Raw genomic sequence first — 26687 nt, 5'->3', positions numbered from 1 at the left:
CTGGCCATCAGGTGGACCGCAGGTGTCAAGAGTACCAGAGACCCTAGGTGGGGGTGGGAAATGCTCCCAGTTGGAATCAGTGGAAAGAATCAACTGAGACTTAGACGCTCCCAGAGGTGACTCAGGGCATCCACCTCAGGCGACCTGGGGAGGGAGCATCACTTTTCTGGAGACTGTTTCTTATTTGCACAGTGGAAGCAATGATCATGTCACCAGTGACCTCCAAGAACCTCAAGTCTGGGCTGTGCCTTTCAAGACTGAGGGGGTGCGAACACCTGCAGTTTGTTTCCAGGTGCCTGCAGATATTCTTCTGTTTGGCTTTTGCCCTGATGACTCCATCTTGGACTCAGGCCACCCTCTCGGAGGTGTCTTTGTTAGTGTCCCGACTCCAGGAACAGCTGGATGGTACCTCCCGTCTGGGAAGACAGGAGCCCCAGGGGACTCAGGCTGCAACTGCAGAGATGTTGAGGTCCTGGCGAATGAACCAGGCCCTCGGGTGCGGCAGCCAGCCTCGCAGCAGACAGAGCAGGTGCAAGCGCCACGGGTAGAAGACACAGGAGGCTCGTGTAGCACCACCTCGGATCACAGCCAGGGCTGCCTTGGGTCCCGGGGCCGCCTTGGCTCTCCTGACGCCCCTAGGGAGGGAGATGGTAGGGACTGCGGTGGGTTCCCACGGCATGCAACCGATGGTTCCCTGCTCACACCCAGGCCTCACCTGACTCCCTCCACAGTGGAGGCCGGATCCCGGAGGCCCAGGACGCACATGGTGATGGCCACATTCACGTCCTGAACATCCAGCTCCCTCCGCAGGGAGCCGAAGAAGCTGTCCAACGCGAACTTGGCCGCTGAGTAGGGGGTGGAGAAGGACACGGGCACACGGCCTAGGGGTGCAGGAGGGCAGCTGCTGAGGGGCCACAAGATGCTTCTTCCAGGGAGCCTTCCCGCCCTTCCGCTTCTCCCGCACGAAGCCCGTCCTCTCCAAGCCCCTCCCCCAAGAGCTAGAGCCACCTTCACGCACCGAGCAACGTGGACACCACCACCAGGGAGCCCTTGCTGTCAGTCAGGCTGGGCAGCGCCAACTTAGTCAGTTGCACATAACTCAGGAAGTTCACCTGCAGGCGGCGACAGCGAGTCACAGGGCAGAGGCGGGGCCCGGCCCGACGGGCGGGGCCCGAGGACACAAGTGGAGCGGTACGGGCTCCATACGAGGGCGGAGCCAAGGCCAGGAGGGGCGGAGCCTAGGACCCAAAGGGGCGGGGCCCGGACTTCCCCTGGGAGGAGCCGAGGAGGGAGGAGCGCCTTTGCACGCGGGGCGGAGCCCTGGGCTGGGATAGGCGCGCTCGGGCGGAGGGCAGGGCGAGAAGGGGCAGGGCCGCCGGTTTCGGGGAGCACCTGCACGAGCCAGTGCGTGGCCTGGGCGCTGCGGGCCCGCATGCCGGCCGGAATGCCGCCGAGGTGGTTCAGCACGAGGTAGTCCAGACCCCCTGGCCCAGAAATGCTGGTCAGCGCAGGGCTGGCCCGAGGCCCTGCCCGCTGGGCTGTACGAATCCCCGCCCCGCGACGGGTGGGGTTCGGTCCGGAGCGCCGAGGTCCTCGCGGCAGGTAGCACCCCCCACCCGGGAGACCAAAGCATTTCTCTCCTGGCGTCCTGCAAGTCTTCGCCCCTGGTAGTGAGCCTCGCCCCTAGTGGTCAGCCCCCATCCCTGGCTGCGCCCCAGGCTCCGCGAGTCTCCGCCCCCAGACACCCGCCCCCACGGCACCCCACCGCGGTTCCGCCGACCCTAAGGCTCAGGCCAGGGTACTCTGCTCCAGACCCCAGGCCCCGCCCCTCACCCAGCTTGTCCAGCGCAAACTGCACCACGCGCTCGGGCGCCTCGGGGGAGGCCATGTCCGCGGCGATGTAGAAGACCTTGGGGGCGCCCAGCTTCCGGCAGTTCCCCACCACCTGGGGGGCCAGAGCTGCCCGTGGGCCTCTCCTCCCCAGCCGCCCCACACGGAGGATCCCACCTGAAGCCCCGCCTCTATTCTGAGCTCAGGTCCCAAGGGCACCCTTCTCAACGCTTCACACTGCGGGCTAGAAAGAGCCACTCACCGACACCCAAGTCCCCGGGGACTCCACACACGTTTCCGATTTCTGGCTTCCCTCGAGCGTTCCCCCAAGCACTATCAGCTGTTGCTAAGGAGGGCCCCTGGCCTTTGGGTTGGAGACCCTGGCCATCGCACGGCGGGAACACTCAGTACTCCCCTTCCTGAAGGGCACTTCCTGCTTTCCACTCCTTCACTGTGCTCAGCGCAACCCAGAAACCAAGGGAAGGTCTGTGTCTCCATTTTGCAAATAAGGAAACTGGCTCAGAGAGGTTAGGCGACTTGCCCAAGGTCACATAGGAAGCCCATTACAGAAGTTCAAACTTAGGTCTTCTTTCTCCTCACAAGCCCCTAGCCATCCATCTGGAAATGGGGTGGCTCACCTTCTGCAGGAGGGCCTCGGCCTGGGCAGAGAGCACCAGGTGGGAGCCCAGGCGGGCGTAGTGATAGGCCAGCTCCTCACCAACACCAGCGTCGCCCGCAGCCCCGGTCAGCAGCACGCGGGCTCCCTGGAGGCGGGCTGCGGTGAGCAGGGGGGTCAGGCAGGGGCAGGGCAGAGCCGGCGGGATTCCTCCCTCCCCACACCCTGGGCGCTCACCTGGCTCAAAGTTGTCGTCCCAGTAGTAGGCAGAGAACAGGGCCCCCAGCCCCGCGAGGAGCAGCACCTTCATGGCCTGGGGGCCTCAGCGGGGAGGGGCTGGCCGCAGCCACACCTGTTTGGTGGGCCTTCATTTGATGAGCATCTGGAAACACCGTGGCCCTGGACCTGCCCCTCCTCTCCCCCTCCACGGCGACCACGTGGTCCAGCCCCCCACTATCCTCCACCTGAACTAGGGACCACTTTTCAGTGACCCCACTTCTCAAAGCCTTCTCCCTCCACCCAGCAGGCAAATCGCAGCTTCCCTCCCCTTTGATAACTCTTTCATTTAGGACAAAAGCCAGAATCCTGATGACCAAAAGGCTGTGTGGACAGGATCCTTCTCCCCTCTGCTCCACTCCACTAGCCTCTTCTCGGTTCCCCAAACCGGCCACAGCCAGGCGCCACCCTGCCTCAGGACCCCTGCGCTGGCACTGCCATGGGCCTCTTGCTTCTTTCAAGTCGCAGCACAAGAGTGACCTCCTGTAGAGATGCCCTACCCTGAGCTGCCTCCCTAGAGCTGCTGCACCCGGCCCTCTCCCTGACCCCGTCTTCCTCCACCTCCGCACTTGTCCTGCCCTGGAAGCACCTTCATGTGTTCACTGCCCCCTCTCCCCCCAGAGGGTCACACCTTGAGGGCAGGAAGAGAGACAAAGGCTTCTGTGTTCCTCACTGTAGGGCCGGTTGGTTTTGGGTACTGAGCCCCAGCCCCAGCCCTTTGATGTTCCCTTCTTTGAGCCAGGGTCTCACTGCATGGCTCAGGGCCTCGCTAAGTTCCTGGGCTGCCTTGAGCTCGCCAGCCTCCTGCCTCGGGGTCCTGAGCCACTGATTAGAGGTATGGTCCACTGCACCTGGCTGTTGGTCCTCAGCCCCCAAAGCCATGCCAGGTATACAACAGGTGCTCAGTAGACCCTAGGTTGACATGGAGTGCTGTGGGGAATGGATAGGCAAGAGCTGGAGGAGTCCAGAGAGACAGGTCTGTCTGGAGACACCAGAGGGCTGGACACTTGGGGATGGGTGGACACAGAAGTGGCCCTCATGGGGTGAAGACATGCCTTCAGTGTGGGGGAGAAGGAGGAAGAGGGCAACAAGCCAGATTCCTCAAGTTCTGGGGACCACGGTCTCCCACAAGCCCATCCAACCTTGGGGTTGCTATCCTCTGAAGTCCACGGGACAAGGACGGGGGTCTTCACAAATCCAGAAGCTGCGAGGGCCGGGATGATGGGTTGGGGGAACCGGATCTCCCCTCCTCTCTCCCGAATTTCCCGCCCCCTGGAGCCAGCCAGAGGGGTCTCTGGAAGGCATCCTGGCCGAGCCCCTTGCAGCTGCAAGCCTGTCCAGGGCTCCCCCCTGCCCCGGAGGGCCCGAAGCCCTCACCACGGGCCACGCGGGTCTGGCGCTGCCCACCCATCAGCCCACCGCCTATCTCTGCACCTTTGGGTGCTTGGAGGAGCGGATCCCCCAGCCGTCCCAGCCAGGGCCACCAAGCCCGACACGCGCTCCCACTTCTCACTCCCAGGGACGGGGCACGAAGCACCCCGGGGGGCTCCTCCCACCCCGGGTGCAGCAAAGGAGGCGGGTGCAGAGGGACAGGCAGGCGGGCCGGTGGCGGGTGGAGACGGGGGCCTGGCAGCCGGGTCGCAGCGGGCGGAAGGGGCACCAGACCTGGCAGAACGCACTGGCGCCGCGACCGCGCCCGGCCTCGCTTCCCGCCGGGACAGGGGAGCGTGGGACCCCTGCGTGTCCCCAGCCGCGCACTCACCCACTCGGGCCTCAGTTTCCCCGCCGTCCAGCGGGGCCGGGGTCCGGGCGTGAACGACCCTCGGGCCTACCTTTCTCGCGGCGCTCGGCCGGACCCCGACCGCGCCCCCTCCCGTAGGGCGGGGCCACGTGACTTCGAGCCCACCTCCTATGGGAGGGGACGTGAGCGGGACTCCGCGCCCCGGCGTTGCCAGGCAACGGCCTCCGCCGGGCTCTCTCGCTCGCCGCCGCCCCGCCACGCCCCCAGGTCTGACGCCCCGAGCCCGGTCACGTGCTACGGGCCCGCCTCTCTCGAACTAGCCTCGCGTTGCCTTGACGACCGCTTTCTAGACGTGATCTTCCAGTCATTTGCGCCAGCTCGGGATCCCTCGTGATTCGACATCTTTCAGGGTCACTTCAGGCTTCACTCCAGACCCCTGAGGCCTCTTACCCCTCGGCCGCCTGGGCCGGGCCGCACTACATTTCCCAGAGAGCTGTGCGGCGGACGGGCCCTGAATTTCCCAGAGGCCCCTGCGGAGGAGCCTGAGGCAAAACAAGACACCACTCCCAGAGGCCTTTGCGGCAGACGAGGAGGACTACGCTTCCCAGAGGCCTGTGCGGCACCGAGACCGGAAGCGGCGGGCGAGTGCAGTGTCCTTGCGCGCGGAACGGAGCGACCATGGTGTCGCGAGTGTGGTCGGTGATGAGGTGCGTGGGGCTTCGGGCGGGCCCCCTCCTGCGGGCACCTACTCAGTCCCCTCTCCCTGGCCAACGTAGGGGATCGGACTCTTTGGGACGGGCCTCGCCGGGTCGCAGTCGCCTCCCGCTTCCTCCCGGCGATCCCTGGTCGCTCGGCTCACTGGCCCGAGAGCTCTCCAAGCTTCAGCTGCCGCGTCTGTGAAACGGGAGTGCCCAGGGAATCCTACCGTTCGCGTTTGTCCCGAGGTTAATGCTCCCAAAGCAGCGAGTGACATACGGGAAGCGCCCGGCGACACTTAGAAAAAACCAGCGGCTTGCCCGCCCAGAGCCCACCCTGGGCAGAAAGGCTCCCGAAAGGTTAGGTGTCTCAAGTCTTCACTTCCCTTGCACTCTGAGGGACCTTGAATAACCCCAGTGTCCATTTTCCGGCCTCATTTTCCAGTTGCAGTGGCCCTGAGTGGCTCTGCTTTGTGCAGTGAGAACTCAGTGCTGTAGCACCTTTGGGCTCTCAGGGTGCCCTTCGTTTCCCCAGCTAGCTCTCAGGCCACATGAGTGTCATCTGGACTGGGAACCCCCCAGGAGGGTCACATTCCTCGTGGGTGGCCAGCAGTACACAGTGAGCTCCTTTCCCTGCGGCAGGTTCCTCATCAAAGGCAGTGTGGCTGGTGGTGCCACCTACCTGGTGTATGACCAGGATCTGCTGGGGTCCAGTGACAAGAGCGAGGCCGCCCTGCGGAAGGCCAAGGAGGTGGTGCCCCCTGCCGTGCACCAGTTCAGCCAGTACGTGTCCCGGCAGACAGGCCTGCAGATACCACAGGTACCGCTGGGAGTGCGTGTGGCTCTGGGGTGGCCTCAGTCCTCCAGTCTGGCTTGGTGTCCTCTGCACGCCTGGGGCTGCTGGGAGGCAGAGCCCTTCCCTGTTCCCCAGCCTCTGCTCCTTTTCCCCCCAGCTCCCAGCCCCTCCAAAGATCAACTTTCCCATCCGCGAGTCCTGGAATTCAGGTAGGCCCTGTGCCTCTGCAGAGTGTGGCCCAAGGCACCCCACCATGGCTCCCCTCCTGGCTTCCTGGCCCTTCTTTCCTGTCATCCCTCCTCCTGTCTCCCATGGATCTAAAAGAGGCGAAGGGGTGGAGATTCTGGGGAAATGGAGGGGGTAGAGCCTCCCGGGAGGGCGGGGCTGTCGTTGCCTGGTAGAATGGGGGCAGGTGGCCAGGTCCACACTGAGCCAGGCCCTGCCCTGCATCCGCTTCAGTTGCCGGTTGTTGGAAGTTTGGTCTCTAAAACAGCCTTGTCCCCGGGGCTTCCCTGGGGCTTGGCTGAGGCTAGGGGCTGCCTGCAGCCGCTGGAGCCTCACAGCGGCCTCCCTCCCTGCCCGCCCCCGCAGGCATCATCAAGGTGATGTCCTTGCTGTCTGCGGTTCCCTCCAAGGCCCAGGAGTACTCCAGGGAGGGCTGGGAGTACGTGAAGGAGCGCGTCAAGTAGGAGTTGCAGAGGCTGTCCACCTGCGGACCTGGGCAGGGTGCCGGGGGCTCCCGACTCCCGACTGGGACCCCACGCCAAGGGCAGCTCCCAGCCTTGCTGGCCCAATAAAGGACTTCAGAACTGTTCTGCCACCTGTGTGCTGCCGGGGTCACGGTTGGGCCTGAGCTTCTGGCACCTCCTAGTGGTTCCTTGAGGCTGGACCTTGTTCTCAAGCTGGTTTACTCCTTTGCTGTCATGGACTGTCAACCTGATGTGGGGCGTCGCGGTGGACAGCTGGTCCTGGTCCCCAGAGTGCTCAGGCTCCCAGGAAGGTCGAGCCTGTGCAGGGGCTTCATGATCCCGGCTGACTGAGCCTAGGGAGTCAGTCTGAGGGGCTCAGTCAGTGAGCACCCACATGGCACCCACAGGAGCCCCAAGGCCACTGATTCGCTTGCTCAGCCCCTTGGGTCCTAGTCCAGTCCTGGTCTCCTGGCCACCACCGTCAGCCACTCTCTCTCTGACAACCTGGTGATTCCTGAGCGCCCAGGCCTGTGGGCCCTGTGCCTGAGGGACGTCCACCAGAACCCAGGCCCTGCCTCCTCTCCCAAGTCTCCCTTGTTCCTGGGGACACTGTGTCGGCTGCCTGTGCTCTGTGTCCCCACAGGACGGAAGCTCCAGCAAGGTGGGTCTGTCTAAGGCTTCTGGGAAGCCCCTGGTACCCAGCCACAGAGTGTGTCCCCATGGCTGGTGACGGCAAGAAATCAGTGTCAGGAATCCAGAGAGCAGTTTCCCTGGGAGGAGACAGCCTGGGTGGGAGTCGGATTCCTTCCCAGGATGCTGTGCCAGGACAGGCAGCAGGGAGCAGGATCCCCATTCCTAGGAGTTTCGGGGAGCAGGCGAGAGAGCTCAGCAGGGGACAGATATTAGAGGTGAAGGGAGCAGAGAACTGGGCAGCTCTCCAGGCACCAGGAGGGGCCGCCTGTAATCAAGGCTGCCTGGTTTGAACTGGAGGCTGAGGATGTGGTGGGTCCTCACCCCACAGGTGGGCCCATCGTCCTTGTGTTCCCGCCCACCAAAAAAATCATAGCTGAGTTCTGCTTCCAGCAAATGCACACTGCCTGGGTATTCAAAGGAAGGCCCTGAGGGGACTTAGGGTTAGGGTTAGGCTGAGACAGGAGGATTGCAGATTTGAGGCTAGTCTCAGCAATTTAGTGAAGCCCTACCAATTTAGCAAAGATCCTGTCTCAAGATAAAAAAATGGATAGGACCTGGTGCAAGGGAGAGGGTGGCGCATGCCTGTCATCCCTGCGGCTGGGGAGGCTGAGGCAGGAGGATCAAAGCCAGCCTCAGCAAAAAGTGAGGTGCTAAGCAACTCAGTGAGCCCTGTCTCTAAGTCAAGGACAAACAGGGCTGGGGATGTGTGCTCAGTGGTCGAGTGCCCCTGCGTTTGATCCTCAGCACCAAAATAAATAGAAAGTGGGACAGTCTTCACGGAGCCGCCCACCTGGACTTCCTGTTGACGTCCACACGACCACCTTCTTCACTGGAGCCAGTGGCTGTTGGCAGAGCCACCAGTGCTTTGAAGATGAGGGGACCCAGAGTGAGGCGAGCCCCACTGTCCTCCTTGCCTCTGCTGCTTCCCGTCAGGCCCAGGCTGGGCCAAATGGCTCGCCACCTTGCAGTTCCAGGTGTGTCCCGCCCAGCCGCCTGCTGCTGGTGTAGCCTTCTCCACAGCCCGTGCACTCAGGCTGGCCCTCTGCTATCTGAGCTCTTCCAAAGCAGGCAGGTCCAGAGGGTCCCCTGCCTTCAAGTGCACTGACCCCTCCCCCATTCTGCAGCGGGGGGGGGGGGGGGCACTCTGGCCAAATGCCATCCTGGAGCAAGAGGCTTTGACCAGTCACTGCATAGGGACCTGGACGTTGCCTCAGTTCAGGAAGCTGAGGGCGTGTCTTCAGACGTAGGTGTTGCCCATGGACAGAGCTACGCCCACCTGTTCCTTGGTGATGTTGCCCTTGCCGTTTGGGACAGAATGTTCCATGGAAACACTCTGGGTGTCCCCTTCTCTTGCTCTGCCCTTGGGGGTGGCCTTCCTAGATGTCAGTCAACCTGCTGACAGCAGACATCACGAAGCCAGACTCAGCCCCCTGAATCCCGACCCCGGCCTCATTTGAATGATTTCTCCTCAATAAAAGGGTCAGCACTGGCTCGCTCTTTCCGGGGACCTTTAAGGTCAGAGGAGTCCTCACAGGACCCAAAGAAAAAGGTCTCTGTGGGTTGTTTGGTGCTGCCCTGGAGGGACCCTGAATGTTTTAGTCGTGGGCTTTGGCCAGCAAGCTTGGAGAGCGGCTTGTGAACCCCGTGGGCGAGGCCTGCAGGGAACTCAGTGTCCACAGCAGCAGCACCATGCAGGTGAGCCACAGGAGGAGGCCTTCCCTCACCAGAAAGGTGGCTGTGTACCGTGTCGTGTCCTCGGGATGGGACTTAATGGCACCACGGAGCAGCCGATGCCCTTCCAGTGGTTCTCTAACACCAACAGGGTCAGTAGACACAGCTGGGACACCGAGACCCAGCAACGCACACGGTGGGACTCAAAGGTACAAGCGCTGCCAGGTGCATCTCTACAGAAGACAATTGGTGGCACAGCTGTGTTCAGCCACCCAGGTGTGTCGTGGTGGCCCAGCACCCTCTTGCTGGGGAACAGCCCCTTTCCGATTTAACACTCCCCGAGCCCCCTCCCTCGGAGACTGCCACCCCCTGGCGTTTCTGTCAGCTGGACCCACTTCTGGAGGATTGGTGCCCAAGTAACTCAGATGCTCCTCCCCAGCTGGATCAAACTGGATTCAATGTCATTTGCTTATTCCTTTCCTGGGCAGGCGGCCAAGTCCCACCTGCCTGGATCTGGGCGGGTTCCTGGCATGGCTGCCAGGGATGGAGCTCAGTCACCGAAACCACTGAGCCTGGGCGAGGGAGGGATAAGATGGCCCTGCCCCTCTGTGTGGGCTTTGGCAAGTCCCTCTGCCCCACAGCCCCACCCCCTGCCCTTCACTGGCAGAAACAGAAGCCACACTTTATAAATGAGTAAAGGGCATGTGAACAGAAACACCTTTATTACAAAAAACAAAACGAAAAACAAAAAACAATTCACATTGTATCGAGCTACAATATGGCAGCAGATAAAAAAAAAGGTTTGTACACGGTTTAAGAGAACTCCTAACAGAACATACTCTGGCCACGTGACAGGAACACAGGATTCAAATTACTTAGTAGCGGCGAGTGAAGCGGGCATCGCTGGGCCTGCTGCCCCGGCTCTGTCCTCCGAACCCGCCCTGCATCCCTCCACGCGGGATCACGTGGCCCCGGGAGGCCCCGCCTGGGGCGAAGCTGCCGCGCCTAGGAAGAAGTCAGGTTCTCGGGTCTGGAGCCCTCCCACAGGCCGTGGCCGTTCCCAAGCCCCACTCTGTCCTGGGACCGGTGGGCCCAGGAAGGGCAGGCCCCCTGCGACTGCCCAACCCCTCCTGAGCCCCAGCCCTCTGACCTGGTGTCCCACTCGGAAGGCAAAGGGGCTAGCGGGGGCTTTTAAATTGTCACCCTGGCAAGCCACCATGCAGAGAAGGAACAGGTGGAGCATCCCAGCAAGAGTCTCAAGTGTCACCGACCACCACCTTACCCTGACATGCCGCCCCGGTTCATCATGTGGCCAGGCCCCGAGTGACCAGACATGCTCCTCTCACCACCTGGAAGAAAGCATCGGTGCTGCTCACAGCCCTGGGGCCTCCACTCCCGCCTCCCCCGCCCTCCAGGCCTCACCACTGAGGCACCTGCATAGCCAGGAGCTGGCAGTCCCCGCGCCCTCACTGGGTCAGGTGGGGAGGACCTGGGACACCCCCTGCACAGTGCCTATCCAGACCCCCAGAGCACCTCCCACCACCAGCTCCGGGTGGCCTGAGGGGCCGGAAACCCAGGGCAGGCGCTCTCCTCCCCGTCCCAGGTCTCCACCCTCCAGGTCACTCCTTACCTTGCCACCGCTTGTGGTCCCTGTCTATCATGCCCCCGTCAGCAGCTCCCTGCCAGGCCCGGTCATCCTCTAGTCTTCGGCCATGATCCCCCCAGTCACGTCTGCCCCTTGGAAAAAGAGATCTCTGATCTGGAGTGTCCCCTCCTCTGCCTTCCACCCTAATGGCGGAGGTGGACGCTGAGAGTGGGTTCAGCGTTGTCCCCTCAGCTCGGGGGCGTTCCCATCCCTGTGCCCCAGGAGCCGTAGGAAGGACATGGGTCTCAGCCGGCAGCTGCTCAGTGGGCTCTGGGGCTCCCTGAACGTCGGCCAGCTGCCTGGGCCTGGCCCTCTCCACCTGGTGGCTCACCCCAGTGACTGAGTGGCCCTGGTGAGACAGGTCTGTCTTGCCAACTGAGAGGCCCGGGACAGGCAGAGCAGGGGACACAAACCTGGGGGGAGGGGGCAGCCCTCGGCCTTCGCTCATTCTCTTGTCAGAGCCATAGCCCCACCCATCGCGGGAGTCACGGCCATGGCGCTCCGGACCTCCGTGGCGCTCAGGGTAATGCTGGACATCAGAGAGAGAGGATGAAAAGAAAGCTTTAGTCATCAACTCCACCCAAGGCCTTGTGGGTGACAAAGCTGGTGATGACAAGGGCAGTATCCAGGCCCCTGCTGCGGGGCTCGCAGGGCCACCTCACTCACTCCACACAGCTGCACCCCCTCATCTCCACAGGCCAGAAAAGCCGTGGCCCAGGTTGTGGCTGAAGGAAAGAGCACCTGGTGACAGCAGGCAGAGGTCCCCCAAGCAGGACGCCAGAGTTCTCCAAAGGACTCTGAGCAGAGGTCTGGTGACTGCCCAGCACCCAGAGCAGTCGAGGAGGTAAGAGGACACTTCACAAGCTCTCCCAGGTCTCCCCCTTCACCCCCCGGGCCCCGTGGCTGCACCTTCCTTTCTCTAAGTGTCTTCCTCCCAGCGGAGGAAGTAACAGAGTTACGCGCCCCTTTCCTTATTTCACGGCTGTGGTGGCTGCCCAGGAAAATGTTACCTACACGGCGGCAACAGAGGGGCCCTAACCAGTGTGTGCAAAGGCACAGGGGCAACCCTCGCCACTTTCCTGGCCTCATCTCCCAGAGCCTCAAAAAGCCACGGCTTCACCGTGGACAGGCCAGGGCACACCCACGGTGCGTCCTGCCACAGCCAAGGACTGCTCCCAACACGGGCCCCAGAAAACACTGCTCCCTCCCTAGGCGACCCCCAGGACACACGGATCACAACACACGCACCAGCCCGCAGCTTTAGACAGCTTCACTGAATTTTTATCAGCCTATCTACCTAACTACATCAGGGGCACGTACCTGCTGAGCCACCCCCCACATTTTCATTTTGAAATAGGGTCTCACAAAGTTGCTGGTCTTGACTGTGGGATCCTCCTGCCTCAGCCTCCCAAGCTGCTGAGATTACGGATGTGGGCCACTCCACCTGACTCAATAACCTTAAGTTTTAAGGCGCGAAAGTGGACAAATCATTTACTACAAAGTAAAGGACTTACTGTTGAGACCTACTTCTCTACTATTTAGCCATTTCCACTTCTCCTGCAGTTTTAAAATCAACCAGTATTTTTTTTTGTCCAACCAAACCCACTAAGAACTCAACAACAGCCCAAGTTCTGAAATAGTTTTCTCTTTCTGTGACCTTTTCTTGGGAGCCAAACGCCACCCCGTGCTGCTGGGGCAGCACTGCTCCCTTCCGCAGGCCTGGGCATGTGAGAAACACGGTCAGTTTCGGGAGGACGTCGTCTACTAACCCCACGGAAAGCAGATGGTCATGACCAATGGGAACTGTGCACACGTTACGAAGGTGTGCGCAACACCTTGCCTAAATCCTCTGCCTTATGTGGGAGGAATAATCACTCCCATTCTGTAGCCAGAGGAACAGACTCGGCAGATAGGGTGTCACCAGAATGTGACCCGGTTCTGTCTAGATTCCAGAGCGTGGATGTGTGGCCACTGTGTTCTAGCTGTCCCGGGGAAATCAGAAGACCAGCTTGTGGTGCTGTTTACCCCCAGGAACCAGGAGGAAGTAATCCTGTGAGGACACCCCAGTCTAAGCCAGGAGGCTAGCTGTCCTCAGTCATGCTGAGACACCAAAGAGGGGACAAGATGGGACAGGAGGCACAGATCTGTCAAGAACACGCCATGGGAAGAGACACACTCGCAGGGCATCTCCTCTGCCACAAGCACCTCCTGAACTCCCCCTTCCCCCCATTTCTTCCAGTAAAGTGCCCCAGGGTGCAGGGCCCTGGTGGGAATTCTCCATCTAGAAGCCAACAGAACTGAGATGACTGCGCTCTCTCTCCTCTTGGGACCGGGCATTTTAAGAGTCCTTTGTGTGTTTCGGTAACAGTCCTTTACCAGATGTGTCTTTTGCCAAAACTTCTTTCGGTTCACAACTTGTCTTCTCTTAAGGATCCCACATTAATTTTTTTCTTTTCCTTTTTTATTCGTACCAGGGATTGAACCCAGGGGATTTTACCCAGAGCCACATCCCCAGACCCCTATGTTTTTTGAGGTCTTGGGACCTTACTGAGTTGCTGAGGCTGGCCTTGATATTGTGGTCCTCCTACCTCAGCCTCATAGTTGCTGGGGTTAGAGTCAGCACCCTTGCCCCGAGTTTATTTTTCTAATGGGATAAACCTGCATCAAGAACAAGTACGGACCAAAGACTTGGCTGTTTCCAAGGCTTAGTGGCAGCCTGAGCTGTCCAAGTGTGCCCTGGGAGTAGATGCAGTGGCTGCTGCCTCCCCAGGCCCATGGGGCAGAGGACCTTGCCACAGGAAGTGCTACTGCGCAGCTCAGCACTTCTCAGCAGCACAGGTCGGCCTGCCAGGCCTCCAGCCTTGGGAGCCTCGGCAACAGCCGCAAAAGGCCTTGAGGTGATGGTTTGGAGACGTCCCGACTAAGCCCAGCAGGTCCACATCTCTGTCCCACAAACACCAGGTCTCAAGTGGGACGGGGGTTCTGCAGCGGGGAAGGGACTGGACTCCATGGGAACTGTGGGTACACTGTCGCTCTGACTTACCTGTCCTTCTCTTTCTCCCATCATTGACCTGGAACCTTCTCTCCTGAAAGAGACAGTTTAAACCAATCCATGAGGAAAAGAAGCTTGCTAACCAGAAGGGGCCACCCAGACCCCAGGTGGCGTGGCGGTGCCCAGGCCGGATGTAGTGACTGGAGCATGAGCTGCTATGGATGCAAAGTGATGGGTCATGTGGGCGCCTGGGTCAAGGAAGGCCAGTGAATGACCAGAGGGGAAAACACCCACACCACCAAGGAGGGGCAACAGGGCCACACTGACCTGTCCACGGAGTGGTTGGGGTAGCGGCCCCGGTCCCTGTGGTCGAAGTCGTGGAATCGGTCCTGGCGGTTGAAATCAGAGTGGTAGCGCTCATCCAGAGCGGCCCGCTTGGCTTCTGGCCAATAGGCATCGTCCCGCCTGTGAGGGGTGCAGGACAGGGTGGAAAGAGGCCTTGCCAATGACAGCCCTGTGGAGCTGGAACTAAGCCCCACGGTCCGTCCCCGTCACATCATGAGCGTCTTCCACACAGTATTCTGGGCTGCCTAGGCTGGCAGGTCGGGCTGGGCTGTGCTGCCTGCATGCAGAGGGCACTCGATTTCTCAGCAGGGCAGCCATCAGGAGGACTGTCACAGGCGACCCTAGGAACCCAACCCAGTGCCACTGTGGGGAAACCAGGAAGACCTCTGTTCTCCAGAGCCCTTTCAGGAGACTCTGCCATTGCTTCTAGCCTGAAGCTGACTTGCTGCCTCTCAAAGAGGCATCGAGAAACCCACTGAAGAATTAGTCACTCAGCGGTGGCTAAAGCAGACTCCTCTCTTAGACAAAGGCCCAGAGACCGATGGCAGCTGAGAAGGCCCTTGATGAGAGTGGGACTGGATGGCACATGGGTTCCCTTTAACTTATCCAGTGGAAGACAGAGGCCTGTGTGGACCCCAAGGGAGGCGTTTCTGGGTCCCTGGCTGCCTCCCAGTGCTCCTCCTCCTGTGCCTGGGCTTGGACCTGATGCCTGGACCCAGCGCCATCTCTGCTGAGCCAGGGAACCCTGCTGAAGCCTGGAGGCAAGCTGAGTAGAAGCCCAGACCCGGGCTTCCTTTTGGAGCAAGATTGCGGGCCTCCATGACTCTGGTGGCCAATGCCACACATCACACCAGGACACCCAGGTGGCCAAGCTCACCGGCCATCAAGGTCGTAGGGCCTCCGCACTGCCGGCCGCCTCTCTTGCTCATAGCGCAACTCCTGCTGGCGCCGCAGCTCCTCGCGCTCTCGGTGGATCCGCTCCTGCTCACGCCGGCGCTCCTGCTCCACGTGCATGCGCTCTCGCTCCAGCCGCTCCCGCTCCATGCGCTCCCGTTCCAGGCGGTGCCGATGGAAGGCCAGCCGCTCGCGGGCGATCTCCAGCCGCTCCCGCTCCTCACGCTCCCACTGAGCCTGCAGGCGCTGCTCCCGCTCACTGCGCTCCCGCTCCCTGTGGCAGGACAGCAGGGCTGGAGTGTATGGCACCCCAGGGGCTCCCACTCACACTCCAGGATGCGTGAGAAGCAGCGGGAGAGGTGCTGGCCACAGGGGGCTGGTGAAGCGCAACAAGAGCCCAAGGATTCCACTCCCAGCCCTGTCTACCCCAGCCAGGGAAGAGGGAGCACAGGTGTAGGACAGGAGAGGCCAGCTGTCCTATGAACTGGCCTCATTTCTTAAACATTTCCTGAAGTTCAACATGTGACATCATTTGCCACCAGCCTGATCAGTCCGTGTGAAATGGGGCTAAAGGCAGAATGGACTCTCATGCCCACACCTCCTATTTCTGCAGCAACCCAAAACCGAGGATGGGGCCTGCCCAGGAGGACAGCCCACTGTCTGCTTCTGGCAGCAACACGGTGATGTGTTAGTGCATTTCCTTCTGGTGCTAGTCTCTGCAATAAAGGTGACCCACACCTACACCGGCAGAAAAATACCACCAGGCTGTTTTGTGTACTTTGAACACATCTCACCCCACCATGCGTCGCCTCTATGGATGGACGACACTCTCAAGGGAAGCAGGCCACCAAGTGTGCAATAAGGTGTGGTCTGCCCAAGCAAGGCCCAAAACGGCACAACCCTGACCCCTCGTTCACCCTTCCCTGTGCGTGGGTCCCCTAGAGATGACAAGGAGCAGTGGATCACGCGGACCTGGAGGGCTCTGTGGCCCGTGTCCGCCCCTCCTCGCCCTGGCAGAAATATCACCTCTTCACACCTCAGCCCTACACTGACACCAAGGACATGACAGAAAACAACAAAAGGTCTCCGGGGCTGCCACCATCCACCTCTCTGACCCCTGGTGAGGCTGAGCAGCACTCCCTGCGTTTCAAGGCAGGAAACCCGTGCTGCCCTGCCAGGACCGTCCCTTTCTCTGGTGGCCCCGTTATTCTGACTTCTTATTCTCCTCGTGTGGCCGTCTCGTCCTGACTCTCGATTTCCACAGTGCAGATGCAAAACTCTGACCAGGGCAAGTCCTCCTTCCCGCTGGTGAAGGACCACAACACCAAGTCCCCCTTCACTGGTGGGAAATGCTGCTCTTTTCACGTGACTTTCCGGTCATAAAGGTCTCTTTTGTTGATTAGTTTGCCAGATAAACAAGTAAAGGCACCTGCTTCACTGCCCACCGTTTTGCTTTCTAGGCCAGAAGTCCTCCAGGGACAGGACAGAAACTCCCTGCTCTTGTGCCCACCCCTTTCCCTGCCGGCCTTTTATTTATTTTTTAACTGCTCAATAGAACACAGAACGACAACCCTGGGGGACCAACATTATCCCACAGTTTTCCTTGGCGCAGTTAAGAATGTGCTCACTGTCCAGTCCTCCCTTCCCAGCTCCTGAGGCAAATGTGACACTATTGGCAAAACAGCTTCACCGCAACAGGAAGGCAGGCCACCTAACCACCTGGTTACCTTCCACAATTCTGGGGAAGAAATGGGTGATTTGAATGAAATCCTCTGAAAACAGCCAAAAGTTGAAAGCCAGCACACGGCAAATCCACAAACAGAAAGCCACAGAACAAAAAGGCTTAAAGCAACGTTCCACGCACTGGGAACTTTGAGGATGTCCGCTCAGGACAGGGGCATGACCACAGTCTGGGGACAGCCACATCAGTGAGTGTCCCTGGACCATGACTCACCTCCGGGACTCTGAATCTCTTGACTTGCGAGGCTCTTTGACCTTATCAAAGGACACAACGGACCGTTTCTCTCTGCTGGCCGACTTGCGATCCTGGCTTTTGGAGACCTAGTTTATCAAAGGACAAAAATTAAGGTAGAAAAGACAATAGAAAAAAGGAGGAGCATCTGTGTCCAAAAATGAATGCAGACTCTAGGGAAGAATTCATTTGGAATGAGCAGTAAGAAGTAAGTATTCTCTCTAAAGAGATCTCGTGCCTCGAAGGCCACAGGCTTTCCTCTATGTCTAACGTGACATAAACTCTTCAAACAATGATTTACTGACTCCAGCCGACAGAGCCTGAATGAAAATGAGTATTTCTCATGAAGAAATTTAAGATCAAAATGAATTTTTATACATCAATTGATGCATCCAAAATAAATCTCTTAATTTTGCACTAGATTCATAATATTCAGTGAATTAAAAAATGCAGCCAATTCTAATATGCCTAACAACTTCCTTATTTGTGTAACATTTTAATGAGAGCTACACATCTGAGCCCTGGAATGTGTGTGTGTGGTTCTGAGGCCGGAACCCAGAGGCACTCGATCATCACATCTTTTGAGACAGGGTCTTGCAAAGTTGCTGAAATTGAGTTTGAACATGAAACCCTCCTGCTGCAGCCTCCAAAGCCACTTGGATTATAGGCATGTGCCAGTGCTCCCAGCTATCCCCTGCCTTTTAAAACAATGATATTATTTTGAGATTACGTCTAATTTTCCCCGTGTGGCCTTGAATTTGTGGTCCCCTTGTCTCAGCCTCCCCAGGTGTGTGCCGCTGTACCTGGCAGGAATTAGTTTTACTTTCGCATCTTTCAATCATTATCATAACACAAAAGTAAAGAGATATAATATTTACAAAAAGAAACATGGGCTTCCATATTGAAAGGCCAGCTTAAAACTGATCTGCACCACTCAAAACCGCAGCCAGCTCATCCTCTGTGTCTCAGACTGACAGAGCAGGCCCATGGCTGCTCTCTTTAGAGGGGCCTCTGGTCACTCAGAGTTCCAAGTCTGCAGATAAAAGCTTAAGTTAAAAGATCTACTTTCCCTTCGGGATGTAATCATTTTGGTTCATGCCAGGCAGAGGGTGGCCCTCGTGACCAGCCTCCTAACATCCTGTACAGCACTGCTCCATGGGGCTTCTCTGGGTAGGAACCACACACACACCACTGCACTCTCACTGTACCACATGAGACCCAGGGGCAGGCGTGATTGCCGAAGCAACCTGCACAGGGACCCGTCTCTGTTGCCATCATCCTCTCATGACCTGCGTGTCCTGCCTTCACCACTGCGGTCGCTGTTAGCCTGAATGTACCTGGGCCAAGAACCCACACAGACACTTTGGTTTCTGTCTCCCGTGGAACATGCTGCCAGAAGACAGGCCAAGAATAAGCCCGTGCCTAGAGGCGTCTGTGTGAGGGCTCAGGCTCACAGAGGAGAGCCGCTGCGATGCAAAACATGCCCACTGCTCCCAGATTCTACTTTTGAAGACAGCTTTAGGAGATAAATAAAAACCAACAACTGATGTCAGAGCAGGAATGAGTATGAAGAAAACCTTTCCACCTTTTTCCTTTATGAATTCTACATTTTTGGGGGCTGGAGCTGTAGCTCAGTGGTAGAATGCTTGCCTAGCATGCATGAAGTAGTGGGCTCCATCCTCAGGACCACATAAAAATAAATAAAATAAAGGCATTCTGTCCATCTACAACTACAAAAAAGTTATTTTTAAAAATTCTATATTTTTGTAAAGGTAGAAAGCTTATTTTCCAATTGAACGGTTCAAGAATCTGCTAAAATATACCCAGAAATAATGTTAACTGTAAAACAAAACAAAACACCATGAACAACTACAGGTAGGAGGAAATTCCGACTCACTCTCTCCTTGGACCCAGATGTCTTCACACTAATCACAGGCACACCTTTGGATTTGTCCATCACCACAGTTCGCTCGGTGCCCCGACTTCCTATAGAAACAGAGGAGGACATCTGAGGTGAGAAACACACCTAGGGGCTGGGCTGCGGCTCAGGGGCAGAGCGGTGGCTGCCAGCATATGTGCTGCCCTGGGTTTGATCCTTAGCACCACATAAAAATACATAAAATAAAAACATGCAGTCCATCAACAACTACAAAAAAGAAAAAAAACAGAAAGAACAAAACAAAAGCAGCCCCTCAGGAAGGAAGCTCCACACTGCACACTATGCAGGAGGACTCTTGGTGTGTGGTGTCACTTGATCATAGCAAATCAACAAGTCATACCAGCTAGTGACAGAGGAAAGATGGAAGCTGCTACATGGCTGGGCTGGCTGGCTACCTGATTTGGTGGCTCGAGAGCGCTCCGAGGGGCCAGGCTTCTGATCATCGGGCTCTTTAGTCTTTTCTCCACTTCCGTCATCACCCTTTTTGGTGTCATCTTTTCTGTCGGCCTTATCCTCTCTCTTAATGTTTGCAGATCTGCAAGTGACAGCCCCAGACACGCCACCGTTAAAGCAGGTGTTAGGGAAACACAGCAGCTGTGACTGCACCCTTGCAAGAGCTCCGAGTGACTATAACGAAGACAGTGTCACCAGCTTTCCGGCCCCATACAAATAAATGCAGGGGCACCGGTCGCAGTGGTCGAGCCACAGACACTCAGCCTGCCAAGCTGCGGTGCCCTCGCCAGCCCCTGCCCGCTGGTTTACCAGGGAAGAGCACACCTGTCACTGGTGCCCGCCTTCTCCTTCCGCCCTTCGCCGTCTCTCTTCTCCGAGGCTTTCTTGCCAGCAGGTTCATTTTTTGCCTGAAGAAAAGAATCAAGTGCAAGTGCCCCCTCCTCTCCTCACACTGCTGCACCCCAGGAGAAAACGGCCACTCACTTTCTCCACGGAGATCATCTTCCCGTGGAGCTCAGTCTTATGCAGGTGGCTGATGCATTTTGTTGCCTCTTCTGCTGTGGACATCGTGACAAAACCGTAACAGCGAGCACCAGGACTCCGGGCGTTCGTCACGACCTTGGCGCCTACCACCTGAAGGAAAGCAGCAAATATGGCTCGGACACACCCCGCAGCAGGGCAGGCCCCACACCATAGCAGCAAAAGCACAGGGAACCGGGCACACGGAGAGGGGGCAGCTCCATCTCCCTGCAGTTCCTCAAAGGCCTTTGGTCCTCCTCACACAGTTCTCTGGGCTCCCTGGGAGGGCTAGGAAGGCAGGGTGAGGACAGGGAGGGGGAGACAAAAGTGCCAACTCGAGGGCTGAGAACACAGCTCAACTGGTGGAGGGCCTGCCCTGCCTGCCCGAGGCCCTGGGTTCAACCCCCAGCACCACCAGGGGAAAAAAAAGCAAAATTCTGCCTGTGCTCTTTTAACGTGGCTTAAATATGGGAGGAAATGAGCCTAAATGTACAGTCAAATTAGGAGAGGGACATGGGCAATGGGGCAAAAAGTCACATCTGTGACCCACACAAAACCAGGTTGGTTGCTTTGTTCTTCTTTTGGTACCAGGGATTGAACCTGTGGGTTCTTAACCACAGTCACACCTCCTGCCCCTTTAAATGTTGAGACAGGGTCATAAACTGCTCAGGGCTTCACTCAGTAGCTGAGGCTGGCTGTGAACTGCCATCCCCCTGCCTCAGCCTCATGAGTTATGGGGACCACAGGACCTGCGGGCTTCATTAGCTACTTGTACGACCGCGGTGTCTTCAGCTCCCCCTCCTTCAGCACTTGGACATCAAGAATCAGGGTGAACGTTCTTAGTTTTCTCTGTCATGGTACACTGAGCTCTTGCCGTGAACAAGGCTGGTGTTAACCTGTGATTATCCCTAAAAGTTTATTTGTGAGGCAAGTCCAGAATGCACAGGGAGACAGGAAGCGAGGAGAGCTGGTGAGAAAGCCAACCCCAGTGTCACCCTATAGGGACTGCAGGACGTACCTGCGATGGCCATCACCCACCAGCCTACATAGGTGCAAGAGAGGCAGATGCTTCAGACAAGCAGGAGCCAGAACTGCCCTCCGGTGGGCTAAGGTAGCAACCTCAAGGCCAGGCAGTGATACAGCTGCAGTCAGGGTCACCCATCTCAACAGGATGGCACAGGCCCTCCTCTGAAGCACTATGCCACAATGTTACTCTTGTTCCTGTCCAGTCGTTGTTATTTCTCAAACACTGACCACAGCTCTTATCCACACCTTAGATTCAACCTTACAGCAGCCCTCTCTGGGTTTTAAGACCTGAGGGTCACAAAGCCACCAATAGGAAGATGGCAAATTTATAGTGATGGAGGGACCCAAGCTCTGGGAACGTCCACATTCCTGACTAGGGAGGGCCAGGGTCTGCAGAGCATCAGCACATGAGCCCCAGGACGCCTTGGAGCACACAGAGACCTGCACTGGCAGAACGCCCCTGGCTCTTACCTTCCCATATTTGCTGAAAAGGTTCTTCAAATCTGTAGCTCTGGTCGTAGAAGAAAGTCCACTAACCCAGAAATTTCTACCACAACTGCTACGACCTATTTCAAAAGAAAGTTCTGGTCAAGAACACAAAACCCACAAGACCCCAAGTCTTCAAGAAAGTCAGTTTAAAGCTGAGACAACTCCCATTTGCTCTCGGATCACGACACAACCTAACGTCAGTTGGGGTGAGGACTCGCCAGGCGTCCATCAAACCCAACAGCACTGCCAGGAATGCTGATTACAACAGGAACCAGGGCTGTGGGATGGCTCAGGTTTCCTTAGACAATGACCAAGTAGCTAAACCACAGGGTAAGGTGGATGGAGCCCAGGGCGTCATGCACGCGAGTAAGCGCCTGCCTCTGAGCTAAACAGGGATCCTGAGGGAACCCACCCATCCTTTCACTCTGAGGAGCACTGGAGAAGGAACTAGAGGCCGGTGAAGCTGTTTCCTCAGTGAGTGGTTTAAGGCAGGGTTACAGGATCAAGGAATTCAAAACACTCTCAAAATCACGTGTCCACATCAAGACACTGCATTTACTCTTAGAAACTGGTTCCCACTCTATAATCCACGAGGGAGGGGAAAAGACCTCCTGAAAGACTTAGGCATGTCTGGGTGGGCACATAGGACACCAGGGATTAGAATTAATTGCCCTGCCCGCTGATCCTGGGGTCCAACATGCTCCAAGAAAATGGCACTGCCACGGGACCTACCCTTCTCCTCCCGGGAAAGTCTTTTTGTGTCCGAGTCATCTTCAACAGAACTAGAGACAAAAGACAGTGTCACTCCAGGAGGAAGCAGCATTGAGGAGACAAAACTCAAAATTATAAAATACGTGCTGAGGTTGCATACCTACCCGAAATTTAGTTCTGAAAAAATGATACCCCGACAAACTTGTATTGTAAATCTGACCTAACCGTAAGATTTCAGACCCACAGGAGTTAATTAATTCTGCTGGGCTAAAGGTAATTAGGAAGAATTAAAGAAAACAACCATAATAGGTTGAGAAAAGAAAAAAAGATTATGTAATCAGTGTAAAATAAACAAAGAGAAATAAAACACTGTTGGGAGGTAAGCTACAATTTCAGCAGTCTGGCTGGCCAATTGCAGAAAAAACAGCTTATGTGTGTCATTAAATGACCAATGAAAAGGAGATAGCGTCTGGTCTAAAACTGAGAAACAACAAACCTCATTTTCTGATCAGCGCCCTCACTGGTTGAGGACTCTTTAGGAGCCGGAGGGACTTCATTACAAGCTTCAAAATCAAACTTCTTCACGTCTTCTTTGCTATCTCTGGGCTCTGGGCTCGGAGCTTCCGTGGGCGCTTCCGCGGCCTCCTGGCTAGAGGCCTCCGCGAGCTCGGAGCCCGCGCTACTCTGCTCAACTGGCTTCTCTAGCCCTACAGGCTCACAGTCCGTCCTCGCGCCTTCGCCTGTCTGCTCCACGGGCTCCCTTTTCACTACCGCTAACAGGGTGTCTGCCTCGCTCCACTGAGCGCGTGTTGACTCGCTGGCCAAATCTAAATCTCCCTCCTCCTCCTCCTCCTCCTCCTGCTCTTCCTCCTCCTCCTCTTCCGGGTGGGCGCTGCCAAAAAGGTCCTCTTCCTCCGCAAGCTTTCTGTCTGGCCCCACGCTACTTGTATCCTGTGCAAATGGCTGCTCCAGCTCGGAACCTTCTTCTTTTACTGGCTCAGATTTACAAGTTTCCCCCAAAATGTCGAGTATTTTCTCATTTTCTACGGATTTAACAGGAATAGAATGGCACAAGGTTTAATTACCAGGGAAATAAAGCAATCACAATGTGGAACTGGCACGGCTGCCACACTAACACGAAGAGAACTGCTAGCTACACAGAGATTGGAAAACCCGTGGGTGTACACAGTTACACTGGTTACACTACCTGCGCGCCGCCTACTAGGTAAGCCTCTACGCTACAGGGGAGAGAAAAGCATCCCAGAGATTTAACCCCCAAAACCTTCTGGCTGAATTCTTGACAGTCTTCATTCTGTCGCCGTGTATATATGACTCTTCCAAATTTAGCTTCCGAAGTCCAAGGTGCTTAACTGAATGTATCACCGTTCACCGAACAGCTCAATTTCCAAATTTCTTTGAATTTCGTTTAATAGAACAGTCCAACATGAAAATCAGAATCTCTTCCGTTGGTGCTGAGATATTTGCAGTCCAGAAGGGGGACAGTGTTTGTTTGGAATTCTCATGGAGGAGCTCTTTCCTCTTCTGGAGTCCAGGCACATCCCAATGGTTCATATGGGTCTCCCTAGCACTACCTACACTGCCTGAACCAAACACCACAAAGTTAAGGTACTGCCCGATATCACAAGATCTGTTTCGTGGGGTACAGAGGCATCAGCTCCTAAGAGCATGCAAACTTGTTCCATAATGTTTAAATGCCGTTTGTTTAAAAAGGCATAAGAGCATTTCATCTTACCAATAACATTTTGCAAAATGAGAAATTAGCCACTTTCACAGATCTGGTGATACGGCTGGGTTTCCAATCTCTATGATCCTGGTATGTTCTGGATTGTAAACCTTTAGAACAACGTACACTATAGTTCTGCAACTTTTAAAAATTAAAGTATTCAAATTAAAGAAGGTGGAAGACCAAACCCCAGCTGCTAAGTTTTTCATTGAACAGTACCTGGCTCCAGAGATGGCTCTTCAATTTCCTGCAACAAAAAAAAACAAGTAAGACTCTGCCATAGACAACACCTAAACTTCATTAAAATCAAAACTCTAGTGCCTAAGAAGGGAATTTGAAATCCAAGGGGAACTTTATACATGACAGGTGGAACATCTGCTTGTTTAAGGAAAGACCCCACACAGCTGGCATCTGCCAGCTCGTCCCCAGCCCCACATGCCAGCCTCCTTTTCAGGGCACCCAATTTTCTTTATAAGGTTTTCCCAGCCTCTGGGACCGTCTCACTAGTCACACACCCATTTGTCCCCCAGAAGAGAACTCTTAAGCTCAAGGACAACAGGGCTTTCATTTTCCTTTCATGTCTAACAGAGAGCCTGGCAATCACTTCATTCATTTAACCCAGATCTAGCTTTCTGAAAACTCAAGACTTAGTGACATCAGTCATATCATGTAGTGGTACCACCCTGCACTCTGGGCGGGACACAGAAGCACCCTCCAGCATTCACCCCTCCTCTATCTCCTCCTTCCCTCAATTTCCCACCAGGTCATCTATGGTATCAGTAAAATCCCAACCCTTCCCAGGAAGCCTTGCAGGAAGCCCTGCCCCATCTGTACCATGCTTAGAAGGGGCATGCTCTCAACCCTCTGTGAACTCCAACCTTAGGCTCCCCACACAACCTCCCACCTTTGTGCTTGGCTCAGGGGCACCTCCTCTAGAAAGGTTTCCTTTAGGGCTCACTACCTCAGAGTCTGGCTGCTGCCCACTGAGGGCCCATGTCCCCAGGACACTCTGCTTGGGAGCTCCAGACCACACTGAGCGCTGACAAGGTTCCAGGCACAATCGTGAACACCTTAGACACAAACGCTGGCCATCAGCAAGCCCTAGGAGGCTGGTACTATTTGCACTAACATTCTTTTCAAAGGTTAGGAGACAGTAGCCCAGAGGGACTGAGTAATTTGTCCAAGGACACAGAGCAGACTCTGAATGAGGTCTATGTGAACATGAATTTGTCCTCCCAACCCTCAGTCCAGGCCTCTTTCCAACCCTGGGGCCATGGGAACTTCACACTGGGAGACTAGGCCCCTGTACACAGAGGATGGTCCTTATGCTCATTCACACCTATCCCTGGTGGCCAACACCGCATGTGACACATCATAGGAGCTTCACAAGCACTCAGTGGTGGCTGGAGTGTCTGTACCTTCCACGGAGAACTGCCCTGCCATTCTGTGACGCCTAGGAAACTGTCCACTTTCTTCCAGTTTTCATTTGGCAGGGGGATGATACCAGGAATTGAACTCTGGGGCACTCGACCACTGAGCCACATCCCCAGCCCTATTTTATATTTTATTTAGAGACAGGTCTGAGTTGCTTAGGGCCTCTCTGTTGCTGAAGCTGTCTTTGAACTTGCGATCTTATTGCCTCAGCCTCCTGAGCCACTGGGATTACAGGCGTGCACCACCGTACCCAGCCTGGCTTCATTTATTTTTGATTTGCTTTCACCTGCCTCTGTAACCTACTCAGTATTGAGAATTAAGATTTTATCTACAGCTGAAGTGAATCACCACTCTCAGAATGATTCCCCTCTTAACATTGTTTAGAGAGAAGTATTCATCTCTAGGAGACACTGTATATTTTCCATCTTAAACAAGGGAACCTTTGACCTAAGACACTAGAGAAAATGGCAAGATCCGGTTCCTCCTCTCCTTCCTGAGTCAGGAATGGTTGTGTCAGTTTGCAGCTGGAGCGACATCAGCTCTAAAGATGAGCTGGGCTGCACCCAATTTCCTTGAGGACTGCACCCTCCTTGAGGCTGTAGTTCTGGCTTTCCAACACCTCCCTCGCCTCTGCCTGGCAGAAGCACATGGAGATCTCATCTGAAAGGTGATTTCTAATTAAACACATAGGTGACATTAAGGAAAAAAGAGAATCAGCAAAAGCTGACACTAACTTTTATTAAGACTAGACAGGCACCTAGGTAGGCTGGCAAAGACATTCAAGGAAACAAGACTCACGTTTACAAAAGCCACCCATTAATTCTCTTCTGATTTGTTCAACATTCAGTACTCACACAGATGCTGACACAGTAGTCAAAAGAAACGTGGGCAGTTTCTACAAGAAAACGCCTGAAGGACAGGCCCAGCTGTGGCATCATCTGCTCACACCTCACGCCCTCACCAGTGCCCTGCTTGTATTTCTCAGGGAGCTCCACCCTCTGCTGTCTCACCTAGTACTCATCTTTCTGCAGGGGATGCATCCAGATGGGGCTCAGCCAGACTGCCCTTCCCTGAGCAATGAAATTACAGGCTGAGCATCTCTAATCCAAACTGCTCTAAATCTGAAACTTGGGGCAGCGAACATTGACACTACAGGAGAAACACGCCACACCTGACTTGTGGCAGGTTGCAATTTAAATACAGGCATGCTGCGAAGAGTATATAAGTGCCCTTCAGGCCAAGTATATAAGATGCAACAACAGCAACAAAGGAATTTTGTGTTTAGAATTAAGATTCCATCCCCAAGACAACTCATTGTGCATCTGCAAATATTCCAAAACCCGAGGTCCAAAATACTTCTGGTCCCAAACATTTTAGACGAGAGATGTTCAACCTGTAACAAGAATGCCAAAAAATATGCCATTCAATTATCTGCTGATAAGCTACAGTGCTTCAAGGAAACCAGTCAAACTTGGGAAATCCTTGGCACCAGGCACATTGTTATGTCGGGGATAACA

The 26687-nt window shown here is 55.9% G+C and overlaps 3 protein-coding genes across 15 annotated transcripts in view; 1 reads left to right on the top strand and 2 right to left on the bottom strand.

The window, feature by feature from the left end:
• Positions 1–313: 313 nt before the first annotated feature.
• Hsd11b1l (hydroxysteroid 11-beta dehydrogenase 1 like) lies at positions 314–4693 on the bottom strand. Of its 10 annotated transcripts, none has more exons than XM_040290633.2 (8): positions 4555–4693; positions 2684–2811; positions 2469–2605; positions 1834–1945; positions 1393–1484; positions 1019–1112; positions 716–881; positions 314–635 (listed from the first exon to the last, which is right to left on the bottom strand). In XM_040290633.2, exons 2-8 carry the CDS (start codon positions 2754–2756, stop codon positions 443–445), a joined length of 867 nt encoding a protein of 288 aa, XP_040146567.1. In that variant the 5' UTR covers positions 2757–2811; positions 4555–4693; the 3' UTR covers positions 314–442. The 10 variants fall into 10 exon arrangements, with proteins under 10 accessions (XP_040146567.1, XP_021586587.1, XP_040146566.1 ...); XM_021730912.3 differs by having other exon boundaries at positions 2684–2798; XM_040290632.2 differs by having other exon boundaries at positions 4485–4621.
• Positions 4694–5036: 343 nt separating this feature from the next.
• Positions 5037–6769, top strand: Micos13 (mitochondrial contact site and cristae organizing system subunit 13). Of its 2 annotated transcripts, none has more exons than XM_005332062.5 (4): positions 5037–5170; positions 5801–5978; positions 6112–6163; positions 6546–6769. In XM_005332062.5, the coding sequence occupies exons 1-4, from the start codon at positions 5142–5144 to the stop codon at positions 6641–6643; spliced, it is 357 nt and encodes a 118-aa protein (XP_005332119.1). In that variant the 5' UTR covers positions 5037–5141; the 3' UTR covers positions 6644–6769. The 2 variants fall into 2 exon arrangements, with proteins under 2 accessions (XP_005332119.1, XP_040146570.1); XM_040290636.2 differs by lacking the exon at positions 5037–5170 and adding an exon at positions 5247–5518.
• Positions 6770–9701: 2932 nt separating this feature from the next.
• The window catches only part of Safb (scaffold attachment factor B), a 29777-nt gene continuing 12791 nt past the window's right edge, over positions 9702–26687 (bottom strand). For 2 of the 3 annotated variants that reach the window (XM_078034195.1, XM_078034208.1), the window contains exons 6-21: positions 23956–23983; positions 22489–23035; positions 22014–22063; positions 21264–21358; positions 19731–19880; positions 19572–19654; positions 19190–19329; positions 18753–18841; positions 16838–16944; positions 14867–15157; positions 13972–14109; positions 13696–13738; positions 11066–11181; positions 10638–10744; positions 10290–10356; positions 9702–10012 (exon numbers count right to left, since the gene is read on the bottom strand). In XM_078034195.1, coding sequence (XP_077890321.1) covers positions 9883–10012; positions 10290–10356; positions 10638–10744; positions 11066–11181; positions 13696–13738; positions 13972–14109; positions 14867–15157; positions 16838–16944; positions 18753–18841; positions 19190–19329; positions 19572–19654; positions 19731–19880; positions 21264–21358; positions 22014–22063; positions 22489–23035; positions 23956–23983 — 2181 coding nt within the window. In that variant the 3' untranslated portion in view covers positions 9702–9882. The remainder of the gene's footprint in view (positions 10013–10289; positions 10357–10637; positions 10745–11065; positions 11182–13695; positions 13739–13971; positions 14110–14866; positions 15158–16837; positions 16945–18752; positions 18842–19189; positions 19330–19571; positions 19655–19730; positions 19881–21263; positions 21359–22013; positions 22064–22488; positions 23036–23955; positions 23984–26687) is intronic. The other variant, XM_078034205.1, reaches the window with a different exon arrangement.

The sequence above is a fragment of the Ictidomys tridecemlineatus genome, chromosome 2 (assembly GCF_052094955.1).
Source record: "Ictidomys tridecemlineatus isolate mIctTri1 chromosome 2, mIctTri1.hap1, whole genome shotgun sequence".
NCBI classification, from domain to species: Eukaryota; Metazoa; Chordata; class Mammalia; order Rodentia; family Sciuridae; genus Ictidomys; species Ictidomys tridecemlineatus.
Note: the sequence above shows the minus strand (reverse complement) of the source record. Positions and strands in the feature narration are given on the sequence as shown.

Excerpts from the sequence above, each read along its gene's own strand:
- Hsd11b1l (XM_040290633.2), bottom strand. The coding sequence starts at position 2,756 with ATGAAGGTGCTGCTCCTCGCGGGGCTGGGGGCCCTGTTCTCTGCCTAC. Across the intron at positions 2,606-2,683 it reads GGACGACAACTTTGAGCCAG|CCCGCCTCCAGGGAGCCCGC; the intron begins GTGAGCGCCCAG and ends TGCTCACCGCAG. Across the intron at positions 882-1,018 it reads GGTGGTGTCCACGTTGCTCG|GCCGTGTGCCCGTGTCCTTC; the intron begins GTGCGTGAAGGT and ends CTGCACCCCTAG.
- Micos13 (XM_040290636.2), top strand. The coding sequence starts at position 5,412 with ATGCTCCCAAAGCAGCGAGTGACATACGGGAAGCGCCCGGCGACACTT. Across the intron at positions 5,519-5,800 it reads GGCAGAAAGGCTCCCGAAAG|GTTCCTCATCAAAGGCAGTG; the intron begins GTTAGGTGTCTC and ends TCCCTGCGGCAG. Across the intron at positions 6,164-6,545 it reads CCGCGAGTCCTGGAATTCAG|GCATCATCAAGGTGATGTCC; the intron begins GTAGGCCCTGTG and ends CCGCCCCCGCAG.